This window comes from Chionomys nivalis, chromosome 25 (genome assembly GCF_950005125.1).
Source record: "Chionomys nivalis chromosome 25, mChiNiv1.1, whole genome shotgun sequence".
Lineage (NCBI taxonomy): Eukaryota > Metazoa > Chordata > Mammalia > Rodentia > Cricetidae > Chionomys > Chionomys nivalis.
Window position 1 is genome coordinate 9,322,977 of NC_080110.1, and position 22,323 is coordinate 9,345,299.

A 22,323-nucleotide genomic window follows, 5' to 3' on the forward strand; every position below is an offset into this window, starting at 1 on the left:
ATGTTAGAATTTTTTCTCAATAAAAGTATTTCTTTGTGGAACGTTATTATGTTGATATTGAAGGAAGTTGAGTCAGATAGGATCACTGAGGAGAAAACATATTGAAAGACATAATTTAAAATGCTTCTGAAAATCTTTTCCACTTCCACAGTCAGTGATGGGCAAACAACAGTCCTTTGAACTTTGATTCAGTGTACTTTCTTTGATCTCGTTCAAAATATTTATGTTACATTAAGTTGTTTTCGCAATATATTTTATTACTCTTTCCTATAGCCCTTGCCTTTGGCTGAGATGGCATTAATTCCCTCTAGGTTTTGGAAATCCAAGATTTTCCATGTTGGTAGAAAATGGGATATTAAAAACATCTGTTGTAGTATTCTGAAGCTGCAAGTGTGATAGCCAGGTTAATCTGCAGATTTAAAATGTAAGTTAATTGACTACACTTTATCCTTATTAAAACTCCTGTTGGCAAGTGTTTTATTCTAAAACCAGAACATTAAAAGTCATTTTAATTGAGCGTAGCAGTCCATACCTTTAATCACTGCACTTGGGGCCACAGGAGGCCCAGGCCAGCCAGGGTTACATAGTAAGACCCTGTCTCAGCACAAAAATTTAAAAAACAAAAATTTAAAAGGTTGTTTGCACACCACCTCCAGGTCAGCACTTCAGTTTGAAAGGATAGTAGTGGTCATATATTAGATTTCAGATGAAGAGTTTACGCTTTTGATGGAGGCGTCCTATCCACGGGGTGGGGAGGGAATGCCATTCAGAATTTGTGTTTATTAGCCCAGCTCCTGTGCTGTTGCAGTTCTTTTGTTTGTTTCTGTGTGTGCTGTTTTTCCAAGAGCAGGTTCCCCTGTATAGCTTTGGAGTCTGTCCTGGAACTCGCTCTGTAGACTAGACTGGCCTCAAACTCACAGAGATCCGCCTGCCTCTGACATCTGAGCCTGGGATTAAAAGCGTGCGCCACTGACTTCAATTAATTTTTAACTGTAGTTCTGAGGAAGCCATTTAATGGGATTCTGTTAGGTAAATTACATCTGTGAAATATTTAAATACTCTGGAAAGACCTTGGGACCTAAGAACTGAGCATATTCTGTCTGTGTTCCTTTTGTTTGCTTGTTTTTGTGTTTTTTGAGACAGTCTCTTGTAGCCCATACTGGCATCAACTCCCTGTGAATCCAAGGATGGCCTTGAACTACTGTTCCTTCTGCCTTCTCCATCCTAGTACTAGGATTACAGACGTGCACCACCACGCCTGGTTCCTGCAGTACTGGGGAGCAGACTCGGGGCTTTATGCTTGCGAGGCATGTACTCCAGCGCCTGAACTACATACTTGGACCTATTCTGGTTTCGTTATTGTTTTGAGAGAAGGTGTCGTGTAGCCTGGATGACCTCGAACACCCCATCTCATGCTTCCCCCTTCCAAATGCTGGGGTTACAGGCTGTGCTGCGTCCCCTAGCCAGTGTACTTCTTTAATTCTGAATTAAATTAGATCTGATGGAAGATCTGATGATTACCATGGTTTAGACATCGTGCTAATATGAGTACACATTATTTTCATTTGTATGTCCCAACTATAATTTGCTATAAAAATACCAGTGGTTTCCATGGTAATAGAGTCACAGAGATTGTTAATCCTTCTGGGATTTTCTACCAATGTCCATGGTAGAAAGAAACTCTTGCTGTGTGGTGGTGGCGCATGCCTTTAATCCCAGCACTAGGGAAGCAGAGACAGGCGGATCTTTGTGAGTTTGGGACCAGCCTGGTCTACAGAGTGAGTTCTAGGACGGCTAGGACTGTTACACAGAGAAACCCTGTCTCGAAGAAGAAAAAAATAAAGGAAACTCTTATTTCATTTAAAGATTAATGAAAATGGGGCTGGGTATGATAGCTCATGCTTTTAATCCCAACACTTGGAAGCAGAAGCAGGTGGATCCTTGTGAGTTTGAACCCAGCCTGTTCTACACTGTAAGTGACAGTCATAGGTACACAGTGAGACCCTGTTTTATAGAAATAAAACAATAAATGGAGTCTTTCTGTTTATGTGCTTGCTTTTGTCCATCCAAGGTTGCAGATACCCTGAATTCTACGAGTGGAGATCGCTACAAAGCCATTCTTTCTTTAATCCTTAGTGCAAATTTGACCCAGATTCCCTGCAAGTAGAATGCCTCTGTTTCTGGGGCTTGTTTAGTGAGCAGGATTTGTTGCTGGAGTTTCTCACAGTTTCTGTTGGAACTGTGAGCTCATAGGAACTGTTCCAAATGGAGAAAGCCCTTGAAGTTTAGCTACACTTGACCTCTTTTTGGTGCTTAGATTGGTTCCATTCTTTACTTGGCTGTTGCATAGCAAAATGCACTTGTCTCTCGATGCCTAAACTTGACAACTATGGACAGGAGTTTCCTTACACTGCAGATTGGGTTAAATGTGCCAAGGCCCTTTCTGTGTACTTGAGATTGTCACTTGATCAACTGGCAGCCGCTAAGAAAATGGGTCTTGGAAGACTCAGAGTAAGGGCTTGAGAGCCTTTCATACATAGGTCGTCTCCTCTTAAGTGAATTCTAGACACGCCTAGCCAGTCTAAAAGGGTCCTGAGGACAGTTCTAAGATGTGCCTCTAGATTTTGTCACGGCATGAACTTGGGGTCAGGTTTGCTTCATGAGTCCTTAGAAGCTGCCTTTTCAGGACCAAAGACATCAAAATCTAGGGTTGATAGGCAAGGTTTTTTTTTTTTTTCATTACTTTGCCCTGCATTAAGATACTCAAATGAGGTCCAAGTCCAGCCTGTATTTCAATAATGGAACTCCATCATTCAAGAAAATAGCCTTTTCTAGTTCACAGAATGATGTTTCTTGCATTCTAAGCCATGAGTCTGGAAGGATTAAAGTAAGTGCCCACAGATTTCAAAGTAGCACAGGATTTCATTCAAAAGCGAAGAGGACCAACCAGAACACTTGACAGCTGACCACATGAGTGAGAAAGTACCCAAGGGACTTCTAATCATGAGCTGCCAAGGAAGTGGGTACTGATTTCTAAGGTGCATAGTTTAGTTGGCTTCCTAATTTAATCAACAGATTCCAGTTAAATCACCATTTTTCTGCTGTGCGTGGCCCTTCCCATGATGTAACCGATCCAATCATATGCAGCACACGCAGTTATGGTATATAGGGGACTCTTCCTACAAGTTAGCTCAGCAGCCACGGGTTTCCTTAGTATGCAATTGCAACATAGTCAGGCTGAATATGTCTCTACCCATATACCCAGTAGCCGGAATACGTTTGAATGGGAACCACCAGTGTGCCAGCTGTTAGCGAGGACTCGTTCTGTTCTTCAGCTTGGAGTGGGCTGGATACAGCTTCCTGTAGATCTCTATCTAAATTGCTAGGTTCATTGTCAGAGAAGTCTGTGCGCCTTCTTGTAGTGCCAGCACCTGGGAGGTAGCAGCAGGAAGAACAATAGTTCAAGGCCAGCTGAGCCCGAGGCCAGCCAGCCTTCTGAGATTGTTTTTCAAAACCCTAATTTTAAAACGTTTTTCCTAGCGACCCCCGAGAAAGTAGTTTGAAATATGGCAAAAGCACACAGTCTAGGCCATCTGAAGGCAGAAAGTTCTAGACTCTTACCAATGACTGAAATTTAGTGAAAGTTGATGTCTGAGTATGTTCTGTTTGTAGTTGACTGTTGGTTGTGATTTGGAGTGGTAAGGCTTACTAGAAGCTCTGGGGTAGTAAATGGGGGCCTTCCAGAAGATCTCGTAGTGTTAAGTCCTTTCATCTTGGGCCTTACTTGAGTAGAAAGGTAACGTGCATATCCTTAGATCTTGTACAAAGTACATTTCAGTTAGGTTTGCTTAATATTACTAATGTTAAGGGGCAAGATGTTAAGGAGTTAATTAATCGACGGTGCCACCTGGTGGCCAAAGAGTACATTTTATGATGTTCTTATACCAGTAATTTAATTCTTATTTTCTGTCTGTCTGTCTCTGTCTCTCTCTCTCTCTTTCTGCCCCTCTCTGCCTCTGTCTCTAAGATCTCCGTCTCGTAAGACTCCTGTCTCCCCATCTCCCGAGTGCTGAGATCACAGTTGTGCACCACCACTCCTGGTTTTTTCTCTCCTAATTTTGATTTTTAATAACACCAATAGTCTCATTGGGTTTTGAGACAATGGGTTTTTTGTTGTTGTTTTGTTTTAAAAGACACTCTTTACTTAATGTTTTAGGCAGGAGCAGGAAATTGATGATGTTACAAGTCTAACCTGGCAGCAAAGCGATACTGCCCCCATGATTCCTGTGAACATTTCTGCAGGGCCAGGTCCTAAACAGGAGGTGGTAGCATACCCATGAGTATACAGGCCGTCTGTCTGGTCTCCTTCCCGGTTTCACCCTGGCTTCAGCCAGTCGCGGCAGCATGGTTTCGGTGTTGCCTGACTCACATTGATCAGTCACCATCCTCATGCTGCTGCCAAGGTCCTGGTTGATTCATAACTGCTGAAGGAGATCAAGGACAGACGGATGGACGGACAGACGGACGGACGGATGGATGGATGAGTTGCAAAGCTGAATTGTCGAGACCAGTATCACATCCTTAAAATTGGCAGAAGACTGACTTATCTGCATTCCTTTCTTGATTAATAACTTGTTGTAGCTGGGCTGAAGCCATGGCTCAATGGTTGAGAGCACTGGCTGCTCTTCCAGAGGACCCAGATTCAATTCCCTGCACCCACATGGTGGCTCACAACTGTCTGCAGCTCCAGATCCAGTGGTTCTGACATTCTCTCACAGACAGACATGCTGGCAAAACACCAATGCACATAAAATAAATAATTTAAAAGAATAGCTCATTGTAACAGCCTCTTGAGTATATTTTCTGTGTAGCAACTGCACTGGGCCCCTGTTCTAAAGGCTTAGACTGGCAGGCCAGCAGTCTAGTTTGAATAGCCCAAACGCAAACCAAACAAACAAACAAATGCAACTTAGATGCTTATCAGGCTCTGGAAATGATTCTGAGGTCAGGATTTCCTAATATGCATGTCTTATAGGCAGCTTTCTTGGGATAAAGAAATGATTGCATTTGCAGACATGTACTTCTATATAAAGGAACAAAAACTGAAAGGAAGAGGAACTTTCCGTAAGTCTGACATTGAAGTAAATCTGCTTTCCTACCCAGACTCTTCAGCTAATTACAAGCTTAGGGAAAACCACTTGGCCGTTAGGAATAGCAATTACAAGGGGAAGTTTGGGCTGGAAACATGACTCAGGGGCAAAGGTGTTTACTGCCATTCTCATGGCCTGAGTTCCATCCCCAAACCCTCAGGATTGAAGGAAAGAATCGACCCTTACAATTTGTCCTCTGACCTCCACATGGACATTGTGCCTGTGCCTCACACAAACACACATAGAATAAATAAATCAATGTTAAAAAACAAAGAAGGGTAAGTTAGCTGCAACCCTAACACTTGATTTGTTTGTTTCCGAGACAGTGTCTCCCTGTACTGGAGGCTAGTCTTGAGCTCATCAGCTTCCCGTGTGCTGGAATTAGAGGCATGAATCATTATATAGGGCCTTAGTAGCAGCACTTTCAGCCATAGGATTTTAAGATACAGATTCATCCAATACAGCTTATATATGGAATGCATTCTGAGCATAGTCAATGTGAGAATAGCTTGTTTTGTTTTACTTAGGCAGAGCCTCCCTCGGTTGCCCAGGCTAGTCTAAAACTCATCCTACAGTCTCCACTAGCCTTAGACTCCAGGGTATCCTTTGGCTTCAGGTTCCTGAGAGCTCAGAGTTACAGGTGTGAGCCTCTGCACCAGGTTTACTAAGCATTTTTTTAATTTCTGAGAGGAGGCTCAGCATATTGTAGAAGCAATATAATCCAGTGATTTCATGATTTCTTCCATACATATTTCATCAGAGACATGCCTTCCTACAAGTGACCTTCCTGGCGAGAAGGAAGCTTTGCCATGCCTCAGGGGAGCTTACCATGGTCATCCACAACACCTGTCAGGATATTTATAATGCACATATCCAGACTCCGTGGGCTCCTGGATCATTGTCCCAGAGACCAGCACTTCCTGCAGCTTGAGCGTATCTGTCATTATTACTTTTGGAAAACGAATGCTAACATCCATGTTTCCATAGTTGTTTGTGAACATGACTTGCGAATCTACAGGCTGACATTTTATCTGTGGTGTTGCTAGGCAGAGATTGGGTCTGATACACTCAGTTTTCTAATGTGCTTTTCATCTTCCCTTTTTCTGCACTTCTAGCGGCATTCATATTACTGACTTTAGAGAACTTGCTGCGTGTTAGTGGGTGATGGGATATGAATCGTGCAGATGAGAGACAACCTAAAGTGATTAATTGCCATGCCGTGTCCTGTTCAAAGGGGAAAGCATTGCTTTCAGATGGAAAGTTTTCTGCCAGAGAAGGCAGATCCGAGAAGAGCCTTGGAAACTATTAGTTGAAAACTAGGAATCTAATTCAGTGATAGACCATGTGCGAAGCATGTCTAAGGCCCTGGGTTCTATCCCCAGCACTACACACACACAACACACGCGCATGCACACACACCACAGACTATGAACAATGCAGATCTGTTGTTGGAGGCCTCTCGTTTGTTTCCCCAACCACTCAGACTCCAACAAGGTTCTAGCGTCTGTCTCCTCCAGGTGGCGGCTACATGACGTCTCACTGACTCTGCCTTCTTTCTCCCAGCATTCAGTTTTGTTCCCCCAGTTTAGCTTTCCTGCCCAGCTCTATTCTGCTAATCCACTGGCCAAAACAGCTTTATTCATTAACCAATAAAAGCAACACATATACATAAGGACTTCCCACACCACGAGTCAGATTTTATTTGTAAAGGTAGAAGGGGTTCACCAGCAGAGCAGTTAGAGACAGAAAGCAGGGAGTCAGGAACTACATGGGAAGTATTTGAATTGTGGTGCCCAACCAAATTTTAGTTAAGGACAAGGAGTCTGTGTTACGTAATAGCAAGAAAGGGAGAAAAGTGAGTAATGGACCATGCAGTGGGGGGTGGATAACAAGGACATCCAACTTTTCTCAGCAGAGAAGTAAGTGTTGTCTGAAGTCCGATGACATACGTTGATATTAGAGATTCATTAACTAGAACCCTTTCCCAGACTGTGAGACACAGTGCACCATGGTGTTTATTTACACACCATCTTCGTCTAGCCTAGGGTTTCTCAGCAACTTTGACATTTGGGTTATCTGTTGTGAGATTGAATCAAGGATGTCCACCTGCATCCCTAACCAGCAGATGCCAATAGCACTCTTCACCCTAGCTAAGACTGTGCAGACATCGACAGATGTGCTCTGGATGTGCTCTGGGGGCAGAGGTGTCTGCATTTGCAAAATGCTGGTTTAGAACACATGGGAGTTACTTGGTGTCCTGAGTACTGGTAGATTCTTAGATTGAGAAATCTGACACATCACTTTGAGGCAGGACCAAGGCCCTCCTCCCTATATCTAGGCTAAGCAAGGGATCCCTCCCAAAAGAATGGGCTCCAAAAAGCCAGTTAAAGCACTAGGGATAAGACTGCCCCAGCCACACAACTCTCACCCATATTCAGAGGGCCTAGTTCGATCCTATGCACATATTCAATGTCAATCAGGAGTCTGTGAGCTCTCACTAGCTCAAGTCAGCTGTTTCTGTGGGTATCCCCATAATGGCCTTGACCCCTTTGCCATATAATCCCTCTTCCCTCTCTTTGACTGGACTCTGGAACCTTGGCCCGGTGCTTACCTGTGGTTCTCTGCATCTGCTTCCGTCAGTTGCTGGGTGAAGATTCTATGATGACAAGGTAGTCATCAATTTGACTACAGGGCAAGGCCAGTTCAGGCACCCTCTGCACTATTGTTTAGGGTATTATCTGGGGTCATCCTTGTGGATTCCTGGGAATTTCCCTAGTGTTAGGTTTTTGGATAGCCCCCATAATGGCTCCCTCAATCAAGATATCTCCTTTCTCGCTCTCTCTCTATATCCTTCCCCCGTCTCCACTATCCCATTCCTTCATGTTCTCTTCTCTCTCCCCTTCTCCCTTCCCTTTCTACCCACCCTTCTTCCTTCCCCCACATTCCCAGTTTTCTTGGGAGATTTATTTCCTCTTCCTAGGGGCATCCATGTATGTCTCTCTTAGGGTTCTCCTTGTTACCTAGCTTCTCTGGGGTTGTGTTCTCTAGGCTGATTAGCCTTTGCTTTATGTCTAATATCCACTTATGAGTGAGTACATACCATGTTTATCTTTCTGGATCTGGGTTACCTCACTCAGTATGGTTTTCTAGTGCTATCAATTTGCATGCAGATTTCAAGATGTCATTGTTTTTTACCTCTGAGTAGTACTCCATTTGTAAATGTACCACATCTTCTTTATTCGTCATTGAGTTGAGGGGCACCTAGGTTGTTTCCAGGTTCTGACTGTTACAAATAATGCTGCTATGAACAGAGTTGAGCAAATGTTCTTGTAGTATGATTGAGCATCCTTTGGGTCTTAAGGTAGGTTGATTCCCAATTTTCTGAGAAACCACCTTTACTGATTTCCAAAAGTGGCTGTACAAGTTTGCACTCCCACCAGGAACAGAGGAGTGTTCCCCCTTCTCTGTATCCTCTCCAGCATAACCTGTCATCAGTGTTTCTGATCTTAGTCATTCTGACTGGTGTAAGATGGAATTTCAGAGTTGTTTTGATTTGCATTTCCCTGATGGCTAAGGATGTTGAGCAATTCCTTAAGCATCTTCCTGCCATTTTAGATTCTTCTGTTGAGAATTCTCTGTTCAGATCTGTACACCATTTTTAAATGGAATTGTTTTGGTATTTTGATGTCTAGTTTCTTGAGTTCTTTATATATTTTGGAGATCAGTACTCTGTCTGATGTGGGGTTGGTGAACATGTTTTCCCATTCTGTAGGATGCCGCTTTGTCTTATTGACTGTATCCTTTGCTTTTCAGAAGCTTCTCAGTTTCAGGAGGTTCCATTCATTAATTGTTTCCCTCAGTGTCTGTGCTACTGGTGTTTTATTTAGGAAATGATCTTCTGTGCCCATGTGTTCAAGGGTACTTCCCACTTTCTCTTCTATGAGGTTTAGTGTAGCTGGGTTTATAGTGAGGTCTTTGATCCATTTGGACTTGAGGTTTGTGGATGGGGATAGATATGGATCTATTTGCAATCTTTTTAAAATAATTTTTATGATTTATTTAACTTAATTTTATGTGCATTGGTGTGAGGTTGTCAGATCTCCTGGAACAGACAACAGACAGTTGTGAGCTGTCATGTGGTTGCTGGGAATTGAACTCAGGACCTTTGGAAGAGCAGTCAGTGCTCTTAACCTCTGAGGCATCTCTCCAGCACCTATTTGCAATCTTCTACATGTTGACATCCAGTTATGCCAACACCATTTGTTGAAGATGCTTTCTTTTTTTTCCATTGTATAAGTTTAGCTTTTTTGTCAAAAATCAGGTGTTCATAGGTATGTGGATTAATATCAGGGTCTTCAATATGATTCCATTGGTTCACCTGTTTTTATGCCAATAACAAGCTGTTCTTCTTGCTATAGCTCTATAGTAGAGAATACAGATATTTATATTATGATTCATAAGAGTAACAGAATTACAGATATGAAGTAACAGTGAAAATAGTTTATGGTTGGGGATCAGCACAGTGTGAGAAACTATGGTAAAGGGTCACCGCATTGGGAAGGTTGGGAACCATTGTCTTATAGTCTATAGTTCTGGTTCTATGGGTTTTGTTTTCTGATTCCAGGGTTTTGTTTTACCACAGTTGAGCTAAAAGTAAAACTGTAGTGTTACATTAGAAAGCTGAGTTGGGAGTTGTCCATGTGGCATTGTTCTAATTCCTCTGATTTGTTCTCTTCTAGACTATTTAAAGAACCTTCTAGAAGACTCTGCGGACCACAGGGACACCCACGGTAACTAGCCTTTGCAGCCTTCTGTGGTACAAAAGCTTTTGTATTGTGTTGACTTAGACCTGGGAAGGAAAAATATGCTTTGAACAAAACCCTTATACAAAATTCCTTTTTAAAAGTTCCCTCGGGCAGATGAGACAGTAACTAGGGGAAGAGGCCAAGCGCTACTAGAGGCAGGTGATGGTGGTCCCTGGAGACCCCCAGGCTGGCCTTGAGGAGTGTGGGGGTGGGCCTGGCCTAGCCAAAGTTTCTTCCTTGTGTGCTCTGTCATTCAATCTGTGGAGGTCCAGTTCTCCATCTTTCAGAACCAGAGACTGAGCCAGATGATCCATTTCAAATTTGGAAATTATTTCCATGAAGTAACTAAACCACAAGTCAAGGCTAAAGTTTAAGCCAGGTGTGGCGGCATACAGGTGTAATCCCAGTACTTGGGAAGCTAAGTAAGGATTGCCAAGAGTCTGAGACTAGCCTGGGCTACAAATTGACACCCTGGCTACAGACAAACAAAACAACCTATAAAAAGGTAAAATCTAAATAGCCTTTCATTTGGAGAACATTTATTGCTAGAGGCTACATCCCTCTTAAATCTCAACACCCCACCCCACCCACACAAGGGCAATATTCATAATCAATGTCTCATAATCAATATTTATTTATTTTTTTATTTTTTTTGCTTTTTCGAGACAGGGTTTCTCTGTGGTTTTGGAGCCTGTCCTGGAACTAGCTCTTGTAGACCAGGCTGGTCTCGAACTCACAGAGATCCGCCTGCCTCTGCCTCCCAAGTGCTGGGATCAAAGGCGTGCGCCACCACCGCCCGGCTCATAATCAATTTTTAAAACAAGGTTTGATTGTAATATAGTTTGACTTTAAAAAGTTGCTGTATAGCCAAGGGTGACCTTGAACTCCTACTCTTCCCACTCTGTGTCCTCAATGCTGTTATACGTCTGTGCCGCCAAGTCTTGCTGTTTTGTTTTGAGGCAGGGTGGCCTCGTACTCATGGTCCTCTTGCCCCAGCCTCTTTTGAATGCTGGAATTATAAGCCCATGCCTTACTCACAGCTTAGTTTTTTTGGTGTAATTATTGTTTGTGATGCTATAAATTCAATTAGGGACACATGCTAAGCAAATGCTCTACCACTGAGTGACGCCCACAGCTCAGAGCTGAACTTTTAAAAACATTTTATTTTAAAAGAAAAGTTTGAGGTTGCCTGAACAATGTTTCGTGTCTTCAGTGAAAACATCGTACAGTTGATGAAGAAGTTTGAAATCTCCATCAAATAAAGAATGCAGGCAGTAGCTGTAGAGTACAGATGCCCTGAGCTGTCCGTAGTCCTGTGGAAAGAGGAAAATAGGGTAGTTGCAGAGGCAGAGAAGACTGGCTGAGGGAAACCAGGGCCTTGGGTGTGCAAAGTGCATGCTATATCATTGAGCTGTCCTTCCCAGTCTCTGACTCTTTAATAATTATTTCACACAGCTCCTGCCTGCTTTATCAGAATCATTTTCCCCAGGACAGTTTCTAGTAGGAAAGGCCCTAGCTGCTAGGTAAAGTCTGTCCTTGCCCCTGTAAATGTCAACAGAGTAATCCCATCTCAGCAAGCCACCTAACACAGGGTCAGTGGTCTCCTTAGGGTTCTTCCTTGGTTTTGTTTGTTTTGTTTTTTCCTGTTTCCTCCTGGTTATCCCCTCACTAAATCTTACTGTCTATAGTTCCAGCTACTCACAGACAACCAAGGTCCCCCCACAGCGTTTAATTGCTGTGTAGTAGGTCTTTTGTCAACTGGAACTGCTTAATATTGGAACCTGTTTGCTTCGTTGATAACAACCAAATGCCCTTTCTATTTCTGCATGTTTTAGATGCCCTAGCTGTTGTTATAGAGGTAGCCAACCATGCCAATGACACCATGAAGCAAGGGGTAAGTCTGGAAATCAAGGACTGACACACTGTGGAACCTGGAAGCAGACCCATCTCATTTCTCCCTTGTCTTTCTATAGGACAACTTTCAGAAACTTATGCAGATTCAATACAGCTTAAGTGGACACCATGAAATTGTGCAACCTGGGCGGGTAAGTGTTTTAGAATACCTTCTACAGTTCACTGCAGTGTAATTGTGTACTGTCAGCAACCATTTTTGGTTTAGTTTTGAGAATGAGTAGTGTTGCTCTTCAGTGACCCAAGAGGCACCATTCTGTCTATTCAAAACAGCATGGAGGAAGTTTTGAAACATTCTCATATGACCCAGAGTAGCCTGGAACTTAAGCTCCTCCTGCCTCCACCTCCTAAGTGCTGGAATTACAGGATAGCACAGCACCATATGCCTGATTTATTGAGGCGCTAAAAATCAAACCCAAAGTGTCATGTTCCTAGGCAAGCATCCTGCCAACTGAGCAAATTGTCACTCTCTTTTTCTCTGAAAAAAATATTTATTTGTTCATTTTTATTTTATGCATATGAGTGTTTAACCTATGTGTGTATGTGCACCATGTGCCTGCAATACCCTCAGAGGCCAGAAGAGGGTGTCGGATCTCCTGGAGCTAGAGTTACAGGCTGCTGAGAGCTATACTCTGCAATATCAGTTAGTACTCTTATCAATCTTATCCCCTGAGCCATTGCTCCAGCTCCCCACCTCCTGTGTCCTTTAATCTTATTTCTGAATCACTTGTAGGGCTTAGAAAGAAACCATGACTGTAAGTCACAAAGAAACACTTCTGGGAGAACGTTGGAAGGAAATCCTATGTGTGTTGTCGTTGTGTGGTGACAGGGGCACTAACTGAGTGTTTGCTTGGATGAATTAGGTTTTCCTCAAAGAAGGCACTCTAATGAAGCTGTCTCGGAAAGTCATGCAGCCCCGGATGTTTTTCCTGGTAAGAGGCCATGTGGTTTGACATGTCTGGGTCACAGCTTCATGGAAGACATGATAGCAGACGAGCTTTGTGCACCCCACAGCTTGGTGGCCTTTGGCAGCCAGATCGCTTGTTTCAAGCACAGGAAATGATGAGGTCTGTTAGGACGCTCCATCAGAAAAGTTTCTCTCTTAGAATTTATTTTATTTTATTTTATATATGGAAGAATAGTTTTAATCAAATTATTTATTCAGGCAGATTGTAGTATTTTAGTGTGATTTAGAATTTATAAAAACTTTGAAATGAAGCACGTGCTTTAGAATTTTTCTGACAGGCAGTCTTTTCTCTTTATCCTTGTGCGTTATTGATGTCTCTGTTGCTGGAATTGGTTTCGTAAGTGGCCTTGTGTTCTATTTCTCCTTCTAGTTTAACGATGCCCTGCTGTATACAACACCCATGCAGTCTGGGATGTACAAACTGAACAACATGCTCTCACTGGCTGGAATGAAGGTTCGTGTGCATATTCATGTTTACTTACCCAACACATGCAGAGAAAACCTGTAAGATAGTCATCCTCGCTTCCCTCGCTCTTCTGTCTGTTTGCTGCTGATCATGCATCCGCTCATTCCTGTCGGGGCCTCACTCTTGCGTTAGTTTATTCAAGGCATAGTTGCTGAGAGCGACGATAAACAAAAATAGTGACAGACTTGCTAAAAAAAGACATTTGCAGGCAGATTGAAGGATGGTTCATTTTCTCTCTGCCTCATCCCAAACCTCCCTGTGCCCTGAGCCTTTGCGGTGATGCAGACTTAGCACCTGTGAGCACATCATAAAGACCACTCCACGGGCAGGCACACTAACCCACCAACACAGTTAGAAGTGCACGGAGAGTGTGTCAGCACACATTTTCACTCTTGCCCCTTAGGAGGAGGAGGCAAGAGGAGCAGGATCTCAGAGCCGTTCTCAGCTACACAGTGAGTCTTAGGCTAGCTTCAGCTCCTTGAGATTCTGCCCAAATATAACAGAAATAAGTAAGGAAATAAGTGGAGTTTAGAGCCAAAGGCAGGTTGGTGGTATTTATCTTCAGTTCCCCCATCCGCAGGAGGCTGAGCTAAGAGGATCATTTGAGATCAGGAGCTCAAGACCTTCTGAGGTCTTGGTAGCGTGGTAAGACTATCATTTCAAACACACACACACACACACACACATTTATCTGTGTGTGTGTCTGGGATCTTTTTCAAAGGCTTGGTTTGGGGTTGTGTTTTATTTTATTGTCGAGGCTGGTGTTGAGCTCCTTGTCCTCCTGCCTTGATCTCTCAAGTGCTGGAATCACAGATGTGAGCAACCACACCAAGTTTTTTATGATAGAGTTGCCTCTGTAGCTCAGGCTGACTTAGAAATCAAGACAATCTTCTGCCTTAGCTTCTTGAATGCTCAGATCACTGGTGTGAACCTCCACAGCCCAGAAGAGTACGCATCTTTCGACAGGTGTGGTTGGTATACTGTTTTTGATAGACAGCTGGGAAACACCTGGTGCTCTATAATAAAACCCTTCCCCAAATAAAACATAAAACAGACAACTCCACCTGAGAGAATCAGGGAAGCCTTTCTGGGGAGGGACAGTGAGGCTTAGGGATGACCTAGGCCGTCATGCTAGGACACTGGGAAAGGCAGTCTGTCAAGTGAATATTGTGACCTAAGGCTAGGAAATGGGGACATTAGACCTGCATTTGAATATTTAAATTCGCCTGGAACATAGAGTAGATGGCAGAGGATGGTAGAGAAAGCTGAGTGAGGAGACTGGCAGCGGACATCAGTAGCCAGGACCTGGGCAACTTCAGCTACTGTTGACATGTCAGACATTTGTGCCTTCTTCCAGGTCAGAAAGCCTACCCAGGAAGCCTATCAGAATGAACTAAAGATTGAAAGTGTGGAGCGTTCTTTCATCCTGTCAGCCAGGTAAGTGTGTGCGTGCGTGGGTGTGTGTGTATGTGTGTGTGTATGCACGCGTGCACGTGTGTAGTCATTACATAGTCACATACACTTACACACACATACCTGAAATGACATTTTGGCAGTATAGCTGGCTCAGGTAAGTTTTTTTTTTTTTTTTATTTTTTTTTATTTTTAACATTTAGATCAACCACTAGATATTTTACTTATTCCTTTCCTAAAACCTCTTCCCATTTGTGTATGCCATCAGGCACATGACAGAGCTGATACAAGAAACAGCAGTGTCCCTCTAGGTGAATAGTAGTAATGCCGGAACTGGCTGTGCTGATCACCTTTTGTAAGTACTGCAAGGTCTTCCGTAGTTTAACACAGCGAGTTTAGGAACACTTAGTGCTTTAGACTTGACTAGAATGATTTCATGTGTCACTTAAGGGTGTAACCCACATGATACTTAACAAACATCTCCTTAAAAGTGAGGAAACCAAGTTAGAAAAATGTCGAGTTGCTGTCAATATAGCTAACAAAGCCAGAATAGAGATCAGAGTCTTCTGCTTTTGATCTATTGCTGCTCTTGTGTAGGACACCAGGCTAACCTCGAACTGAAACCGGCATTGACTTACACACGTGGTGAAAACATGCCATAAGGGTTTCAGGCACACACAGTTACTTGAGGTCATTCTCCTCTACGTAGTAAGCTTGAGGCCAACCATGATTTCCTTTCCCAAAACAACAGGAAAGCTATACTGAGAATCAAGCATTAAGGAAACCCAAAGTGGTATAGCTCTCACACAAATATACCTCACTATTGCACTTCACTCTACTTTGCAGAGACTGTGTGATTTAATTGTGTTTGTTAATTGTTTGTTTTGAGGCCAGCTCTCCTGACGTGGCCTAGCTGGCCCCCAGTTTTCAGCAGTCCTCTGCCTCCTGTGTTCCGGGATTACAGGCACACACCACCATGCCCACTTTAGTGTTGTATATTCTATGAACTGCAAGTTTTTGGCAACTCCCCACGAGTCTTCCAATGCCCCTTCCCTTTTCCTTTTATAAACTAGGGTTGTGTGTATGTGCACCTGTGCACCTGAGGGCAGAGTAGATCTCCAGTTCCATTGGAACTGGACTGCAGGTGCTTGTAGAATTCTGAGCCTGTTAAGTGGGTGCTCGTGATTGCTCAGCAGCATTTGTAACCACTGAGCCATCTTTTCAGTCCTCAGTTTCCCTTTTCTAATAGCATGTGCTCACTCAATGTCTCTTCGTGTCCTGTGTCTGTAATATAATACTTAGTTTTTCATTGTTGTATCTGTTTTCACGAAGTATATGTGATCATTTAGTTGGTTTTGAGTACCATGAGCATTTCTGTATAATGTTGAACTTAATCGAGAAATGTTTGTTTTTCTGACTATGAACTGAGTGTTTCCCTTTATTTCCCCTCTGTCATGTCCTCCCTATTTTTGTAGACAAAGTAACCCTACAGTGGCCCGTGAGTGCCCATCCTAATGGGAGAGTTACACATCTCTCACTGACATCCAAAGCTAGAAGTGATCCAGGTTAATAAGGGAGGGGTCAAAAGCCCGACAAGCTGAAAACGGGGCGCTTGGGGCCAGCTGGCCGAGTTGTAAATGGAAAGGAAACGTTCTTGAAGACAATTAAATGCGCTACTCCACTGAACAGATGAATGAAAGCAGGTTTTTGTTTTATGGGGACGTTCTGTTGCGTAGATAGAAAACCAGTAACAACATTCTCTTAAACCAAAGCCTAATCTAGAGTGAGGTCCTTTTCAGTTCTGTGAAAGTCCAGAGAGGGGAGTCTCTGCAGCAGAATGATTGAGGCAAGCAGGGGTTGTGTCTTGTAACATGCAAGCAAAAGGTGAACATGCAGGCAGAAGATAAAGCAGCAGCAGGTGCTGAAGCAGACGCTGCGGTGGCTTGTCCAGCCAGCAGGTCTAATAAACAAATGAAACAACCTCCCTTTAGCAGACGATGCATCTAGAACCTTCATAGCTGGAGAGAGTCGGTACCTGGCTTCCAGCTTGTGTCTCCTTGCATGCTATCCTACTTCGCATCCTTCCACGTTTTACAGGGGCTCCTCTATTTGGACTTCATCGCTTCAGTCAGGAACATGGAGCCTCTGCCTTTGGCTAAGCCTTGTGCTAGGCATAGAGGTGTAGTGTACGACTTAAAGAGCCTGTCTTCACTAAACTTGCATTCCACTAGGGCAGCCGTGTTCTTAGCAAATATTAACCCAGGTAAAGTAAGGATTACTGTAATTAAGTAGAATACAGGGAGAATACTAATTGCTAGGCGGTTGTTAAACTAGGTTTAAGAAAGGACATGGCGATTGGCCATAAAGGCTTGTGTTCACTGACTTACGGGGGAAGGTGTTGGATAACGAGGCAAAGGGAAAAGCAAGGGCCACCTGGTGCTTAGGAACAATGACTCCAAAGGTTCTGAGGTAGAAAGGAGCATGTGGTGTGGGCTAGGAAATGACACGAGAGGCACCCAGGAGAAGCTGAGAGGACCTGGTGAAGCATGTGCAGGAAGACCTTGTGGCTTTGGGTCTTCAGCATAAGAGCATAGGAAAGCCACTTGGCATTTATCACAGGGAATGATACAGTCAGAACATTTCACTCCCCCGTGGACAGCACTTGGGGAAAGGTGATTGATTGAACACAGAAGGCGGAAGACAGGGTTATTCATCAAGAGCTGACAGGCTTTATGGGCTGTAGGGTGGTGTCACCGTTCACTGTGATAGGTAGCACTTGAAGGAAGCAGTTTAGGGGAAAATCAGGGGTTGGCTGCATACCGAGCATGTGCAGTGTCGGCATGGAGCCTCAGGTATGCAAGGATTTCAGTGTCAGAAGGACACCTGGACTGGATGCATATGTGTGAACGCCATCCTCTTGGCGATGACAAGAGTATGAGACTGGATGAGGTGCACAGAGAGCCTGGCATTCCCTGTGAGACTGATTCTTCAGGTCCTGTCTGCCCTCATGCAGGCTTGCCCTGCTCCCTACACAAAACTGTCCCTCTGCGGTGCTCATTACTTTCTCACCGCAGTAAGGTGTCAGCCCTTAGCTGAAGTATATTTTGTGTGTCCACTTTATAGCTCAGTCCCGAGCCTATCCAGTAAATGTCATTCAGAAGAGTCACAGTAATGTGGCCTCTAAACATCTGCATTGCACCCTGCTGCCAGCACCAACATGGGTGTGGCCAGGTCTGATATACCAGAAATCCCTTCGATTGGTAGTTTTTCCTCTCAGCAATTCATTACAATTGAGAGGAAATTAATTTTCCTTTACAAAAATTTGTCTTCTGATGATATATGCATTCTATTAAAAAAAAAAGTACTCAGCCTGTTTGTTAGTTTGAGGAAGATTCAGATTCTTCTACTGTGTTACAAAAGGCCTGGGATGCCAGCACTGGATGCTTCAGGCAAATGTGTGTGGTCTGTAAGAAATGTGTTATCAAGAGCTGGTAAACATTGCCTTGGCAGAAGCCCACACAAGAGAGCGCCAAGAATGATTAAACAAAAGAACAGCATATGTGACATGATTTGTACAGTCAAATCACATTCCTCATGCTCCCAGGGCTCCAGAAAAATCCAACAGCAATTCTCAAATTAGCCATCTGCCTCTCTGTTCTCAGTTACTTGGAGCAAAACGTGGGCGGTGGAAGAAGAGCTGGTAACAATTCATAAATGTTTGCCCAGAAGTCTACGTGTCCGTTCCTGTGGTGTAGTTCTTCAGGGAACACACACCAGATGGCACTGACCTGGTGGGGAAGGGCTAAGCCCTTCACTACACTTGGGTCACTTTTCAACTCAAGACTCAGGAAACTGTCATTGGTACAGCCAGGGCCTCATATTGGTGGTCCCCAGTTTCCTCGTTGTCCACATGGTGACAATGTCTGCTAATGCAGGAGTGGAAGTAAGAGCCAGTGGGTATTCTAGGGGCTCCGAAGATGAGAAACGATGACATTTGGGAAGCATTTAGCGCTGTTGGCTGAGCACGGTAACTATTAATTGGCAGTTGTCTTTGGCAACAATGCTAGAATAGTAGAAGTAACAGGCAGATTTTATTTGGTTTAGAAAGAAAAGTGTTATTTCTTGTTTTGTTCTTTGTATGTAATAAAAATTTGGGAACCATTGATTTGTCAATATCATTTGTAATTTTTTCTATCAATATGAATAAATATCCTAAGTGGCATTTATCAGGGAAGTACATTACTGGACATACTACGGGAAAGGCAAGCAATTCTTGTGTCTTCTGCAGTAACAAGGGAGCTAGGCCTGTAGCAGGTCATGGTTAGAGTTTTTGGTCTGGGATTCCTGAGGTCCTCCTGGGATCGATCCTCCAGCCCTGGAAAAGGGGGAGGAAGACAAAACCACCAACCTGTGCCCATCCATATGTCTCTCTCTTCAAGGTTGGGAGTTTTGTTTAATTTTGTTTTGTTCTTATTTTATAGAATTGTTTATGCTTAAATCAGAGCGAATAATATGATGAGCAGCAATGGGTTCACTTTCTTACATTTTTCTAAAGTATTTCAAACCTGACTGTAGTTGCCAGGTCATTTTGCATACTTCAGTACCACTCTCCCAAAGACACGGATTTCCTCACATTGTTACACTCCCATTGTGAAGGGTTTGTCTCATTATGATAGTTTTTTTTAATTAATTAATTTATTTATTTTATTTGAATTCTTATCTTTTTTAAACTTATTATGTAAAATCTGCCTGCATGTATGCCTGCAGGCCAGAAGAGGGCACCAGATCTCATTACAGATGGTTGTGAGCCACCATGTGGTTGCTGGGAATCGAACTCAGGACCCTTGGAAGAGCAGGCAATGAATGCTCTTAACTGCTGAGCCATCTCTCCAGCCCCTAGATTTTTAACTTGATTGTTAAAGTTTCTTCTCTCCATCCTCTCCATGTATATGTATAGATTATCATATTTGTGTCACCTAAAGTGTGCCTAAAAGTTTTGAATATGCAAAACAAATTTTAAATGACTTCGTAACTGTCTTGACACCAATCATGAATGGGCTTTAACCACAAGTTTTGAAGGAGAGGCATGGTTGAGAAATACAAAACCAGAATACCGTTTGCCAAGCAGGCTCCTTTTCCCTGGCCTGTTCGCATTACAGTTGGGTTAAAGACAGCTCCGGTAGGACAAGACTAGGAACAGCAGTTGGTGCTGAGTAACGGGCGAGCACTCACAACCACACATAATCTCCTTTATTTACTGAGTCAGCTTATGGTTTATGGTGCTAAAAATAGATCCTCATCACCCAACTGCCTTCTGTCTTTCTGATCCCTTCATGGTGGACCTTTACATAGTATCTCAGGTTGTCGTGTGACTCTGTTTGTCCCAAATAGCTAAAAGTTAACAAAGTTGGCAAAGACAGAGCAGCTAGACCTTTATGTTTAAGTCAGTTTCTGCTGGCCTCAGTACACTCTAAACTTCAGTCATCAAGTTTGTTATTAGTAAATCCTACTTTTCATAAATAAGGATTGAATCCAAGTTACGTATACACTATGCTGTAGCAGATCAAATTTTTAAACAAGAGCTAACTCCAAGTTACATACAAGAATTTGTAGTAAACTTTATCCATGTATATTTTTTTAACTATCAACCTTTTCTGTTTCAAGTTTTAAGCTTTGTTATAGATTTTACAGATTTTTAAGCCATACCCAACAAGCTTTCAAATCTTGAAATACAGAAAGTTTACACCATTACCTTGAGATTTTTTTTTTTTTTTGAGAGCAGAGAGATAGGGGATTTTTAAGAATGTAGAACAGAGAAAATTTAAAGATAAGGAATTTTGGGGATCATTTGTGTGTGTGTGTGTGTAGTGTCAGAAATTGTTAAAAATCTGCGAGTGCCCAGCAGTGGTAACATATTCCTTTAATCGCAGTATTTGGAAGGCAGAGGCAGGTGGGTCTCTGAATTTGAGGCCAACCTGGTCTACAGAATAATTTCCAGTATAGCCTGGGCTATACAAAGCAACACTATCTCAACAAACAAAAACAAAACAAACCTTTGAGAATTTGGAAATTGAGTGTGCTGTTATTGAGCCATTGAGCTATTCTGAAGCCAAACCATTTACAGTAAGATGGTGAGGCCTTTAATGAAATCTTTGAGTCTCAGGAGGACGGAGATTGGAGAAGGCAGGTGAATCAACTCCAGGAGTGAGCCAAGAGGCAAGTGGGAAGGGAGCCAGAGCAAAGATGAGACGGGAGAGAGTTAGCAAAAAGGGTCAGGAACAAACCTCTCCAGAGAGAGAATTTTGCTGCGCAGGGAGGGGGAAGTGCTTTAGTAGAGACGCCCCAATCGCAGTGGAGAAGCATACAGCAGACTCCAGTGAGCCAGTGAGAGGCACAGCCTTTCCAAGTGCCGGGTGCCCAAGAGGGCGGAGGGCGCCCCACGAGCAGAGGGATGAGAGGACTCTTATCATGTAGGCAAGGGGACGTGAGCTCTTAGAGCAGGTGGAGGAGAAGCTGCTGAAGAGACAGACTGTAAAATCTGGAGTAGAGTGTGGTGGGTGGCCGAAGCCAGCAGACACAAATGATTTACACCTTAGGGGATGCTTGTGAGGGTATTGGCACCAGATATGGGGGGTACAATAAAGAAACTTTCAGTATGACTGCTCCATGATATAGGAAGGTTGTTATTGTGTGTGTGTGTGTGTGTGTGTGTGAGAGAGAGAGAGAGAGAGAGAGAGAGAGAGAGAGAGAGAGAGAGGGAGGGAGGGAGGGAGGGAGGGAGGGGGAGAGAGAGAGAATGAATATGAGATAAATTGGGAGGGAGGACAAAATGAGAATAAAGTGAGAATAGTGAGGGTGAGGGAGGGAGTTTGCCATCATAAAGAGAACAAAGGGGTCTCTGGAGGAAGGAAGCCTAGGGAGGTGGAAAGGAACTAGTGTGCCGTCATGAACTTTGACATATATACTGCGTACTTGTGATACTGAGGGAGCCTGGACACCAGTATGGGCTTTGATATGTAGTCACAAGTAGCCATATGTCCCTTCTGCTATCTGTAAAGAAATTGACTCCTTTTGGAAGGACTACCCCTCAGCCCTGGCCGGAGGCTGGTGTTAGTTGCCAGGGAGAAGGAAAGGAGAAAGAAAAAGACAGAAGGACTCAGTGCCGATATGGTCTTGATGGAACCTTTTGCCCCCATCAGCTCTGCCACAGAACGAGATGAATGGCTGGAGGCCATCTCCAGGGCGATAGAAGAGTATGCCAAGAAGAGGACCACCTTCTGCCCCAGCAGGAGTCTGGATGAGGTACTCTGCTTCCCTTCTAGGCTTGCCTCAGGGTTCTGCTTTTCCTTAACTGTGAAGAGTTTATAGAGGTTTAGAAAAGGAGTTGGAGGAGGTACGTGTGCTCCTAGTTTCTCCTACTTATAAATGTAGGAAATTTTATTTGTTTTCTTGTGTGTCTGTGTCTGTGTGTATCTGTGTGTGTTTGTGTATCTATCATGTAGGGGAGGAGTGTTAATGGGAGGGATTGTGTGTCTCTACATGTGTGTGTATGTATGTGTGTGTGTGTATGTATGTATCTCTGTGTCTGCATATGGAGAGGGAGGAGTATAT

The 22,323-nt window shown here is 43.4% G+C and overlaps 1 protein-coding gene across 1 annotated transcript in view; it reads left to right on the forward strand.

The window, feature by feature from the left end:
* Positions 1-22,323, forward strand: part of Fgd6 (FYVE, RhoGEF and PH domain containing 6) — a 105,096-nt gene that overhangs the window by 69,630 nt on the left and 13,143 nt on the right. The window contains exons 9-15 of the mRNA XM_057758169.1: positions 9,890-9,940; positions 11,791-11,849; positions 11,929-12,000; positions 12,730-12,798; positions 13,204-13,287; positions 14,657-14,736; positions 21,912-22,014. Of these exons, the coding sequence (XP_057614152.1) occupies positions 9,890-9,940; positions 11,791-11,849; positions 11,929-12,000; positions 12,730-12,798; positions 13,204-13,287; positions 14,657-14,736; positions 21,912-22,014 (518 nt within the window). The remainder of the gene's footprint in view (positions 1-9,889; positions 9,941-11,790; positions 11,850-11,928; positions 12,001-12,729; positions 12,799-13,203; positions 13,288-14,656; positions 14,737-21,911; positions 22,015-22,323) is intronic.